This window comes from Frankliniella occidentalis, unplaced genomic scaffold, assembly GCF_000697945.3.
Source record: "Frankliniella occidentalis isolate FOCC.00 unplaced genomic scaffold, Focc_3.1 Scaffold201, whole genome shotgun sequence".
Lineage (NCBI taxonomy): Eukaryota > Metazoa > Arthropoda > Insecta > Thysanoptera > Thripidae > Frankliniella > Frankliniella occidentalis.
Genome location: NW_026267327.1, coordinates 294668 through 296776, shown reverse-complemented (window position 1 = coordinate 296776; position 2109 = coordinate 294668). Strand labels below are relative to the sequence as shown.

Sequence of the window (2109 nt, the reverse complement as noted above, 5' to 3'; positions counted from 1 at the left end):
TCGGTGAACTCTGGGAGGCGAGACCTTTTCAAGCCTTGCTCGAGACTTGCTTTCTTTACTCTCTCCTTCATGACTGCGGGGTAGTCCCCGTCTTTGCTGAAGACTGGATGCGCGTACCAGCCGAACTGCAACGAATCACCAACTCTTTTTAGAGGATAGAAACATCACTGGGGAGTGCTCTAGAAATATGACGGTATAGTGAAATAGACTCAGCCTTGTTTGTGCTTTCAATGCTCTAGAACTTACCACCATTTGCTGCATGCGCTCGGCAGCTTCTACATCACTTGGGTTGTTTTTATCCTTGGGATAATAATAGCTTGAGATCGTTGCGAAGCCAACCTCACCTGCAAAGATGCGTAAGTGTCATTCCGAACTTGACACTAATGAAAACCCTCCCCATCGAATGATCTTTTTTTCGTTTTATCGGCAATGTCAACACTCATTGAGAGTAATTTCTACGCAAAACCTTGGCGCTGTGGATCCAAGGGTTCCCGGTCAATGGCAGGCGCTATAGTGTATTTCGACTAACATAGGAAGAAGAATTATAGAACATAAAGGTTCTTGATTGGCCGAACGCTTACCCCCACTACCGGCTCGACGTAGAGGCGGGAAGCTCTCAGCCAATCAGTAACGTTTATGTTCTACCCTCTCTTCTTCTTCCGTTAGTCGAAATACACTATAAGGGGTCTCCATTGGGAACCGCCTGGGAGCTGGGAGGTAGGCAATTTGCGCCACACCACCCTTGTATGTAGGCAATCCACGGAGCCCCCCGGCCCTTGATAGCCTTGTACCGCGCGTGATCTACAGCAATTTAAGTTTCCGGAAAACTTTCTTTGGGTGCTTTGGGCGCACGCACGCACTACAGAATTCGACAGAATTATGAAGCTCCGCAGGGTGTACCATTATGCGGCCGTACCGAGTTGTGTCTCCTTAAAGTCTCTCTCGTACAGGCGGTAGGCGTACGCGTGCGACTTGAGGACGTTGTGCGCGCACAAGTAGTCGGCTCGACCGCTCCAATGGATCGCTGGTGCTTTGATTGCATCACCGTAGCCCTCCCCACAAATCGACAGCGGTTCGTTGATAGTCAGCCATAGTCGGACCTATTTGCATTTCGACAAAAGTAAGTAAAAGACAGTTCAAGATAATCTCTTTGGCTATGCTATGACTCGGAACTCTCACCTTCGATCCATATTCTTTAAACACAAACTCGGCGTAGTCGACAAAGTAGTTAACCACCACTTCGTTTGTCCATCCCCCCAAATCTTGCAGGGGTTGTGGGAGGTCCCAGTGAAAGATAGTTATCTGAAATCGGTACAAATTATACACTATACTGACATGCCATACTGCTAAATGGCTTACTTCATGATTCGAAGATCTCATAAACAGTGTGAGGTTTGAGTCGCCCTTTGGTTTACCATGGGTGTGATGCCATTGGCGAGGCACTCGTCTATAACATCATGGTAATATTTAACGCCCGGTGCATTCACTTGGTCGATGGCACCCGTGGGCAGGATGCGCGACCAGGACAGGGAAAAACGGTACATCGTAGTCTAAAAAAAGGAGAAAGGTCTTATGCAGCAGCCCCCGCAGCCTTCATTTGTTGGCCGCCATCTTGTGTACCCAAGTTCTACAGGTTCTTACAGGAGATATCAGTTTTCATTTTTTTTAAATGATAGATGTGACCCAAACCTCTGAAATTGTTTTGAGACATGACTATAACTATGAAGCACGTGTCAAAAAATATTCAAGCTTGTGGCTACTTCCCCCATTTAAAAAAAATAATCGAAAACCGATTCCTCCCATAAGAGCCTGGGGAACTTGGGTACACAAGACGGCGCCCAACAAATGCTACGGGCTGGTGCATAAGACATATGGCAGAGGTTCTCCCTTATCAGAGAACAATAGCATCGTCAGCGCCCCTTGTAAACAAATTGTCGCATCGTTAATCTCACAGTGTTTGCGGTCAAAACTGAAACCAAAATGTCGTCGCGTAATTTTGACATGAATGTGACCTTTGTAGTGCAAACGTACCCCGAGCTCCTTGGCTATCCGGATGTCCTCCTTGTACTTGTGGTACGAGTCGCACGCCACGTCCCCGCTGGACTTGTC

General features: G+C 47.4%; 1 protein-coding gene and 1 long non-coding RNA gene across 2 annotated transcripts in view; one reads left to right on the top strand and one right to left on the bottom strand.

Annotated features, from left to right (window-relative positions):
- Positions 1-1054, top strand: part of LOC127750507 (uncharacterized) — a 15082-nt gene extending 14028 nt beyond the window's left edge. The window contains exon 2 of the long non-coding RNA XR_008011714.1: positions 718-1054. This is a non-coding gene — a long non-coding RNA (uncharacterized LOC127750507). The remainder of the gene's footprint in view (positions 1-717) is intronic.
- LOC113205812 (myrosinase 1) overlaps positions 1-2109 on the bottom strand; it is a gene marked incomplete at its 5' end in the record, with an annotated part of 33855 nt that overhangs the window by 22505 nt on the left and 9241 nt on the right. Inside the window, 4 exon segments of the mRNA XM_052272352.1 lie at positions 25-125; positions 247-344; positions 917-1100; positions 1180-1302. Coding sequence (XP_052128312.1) covers positions 25-125; positions 247-344; positions 917-1100; positions 1180-1302 — 506 coding nt within the window.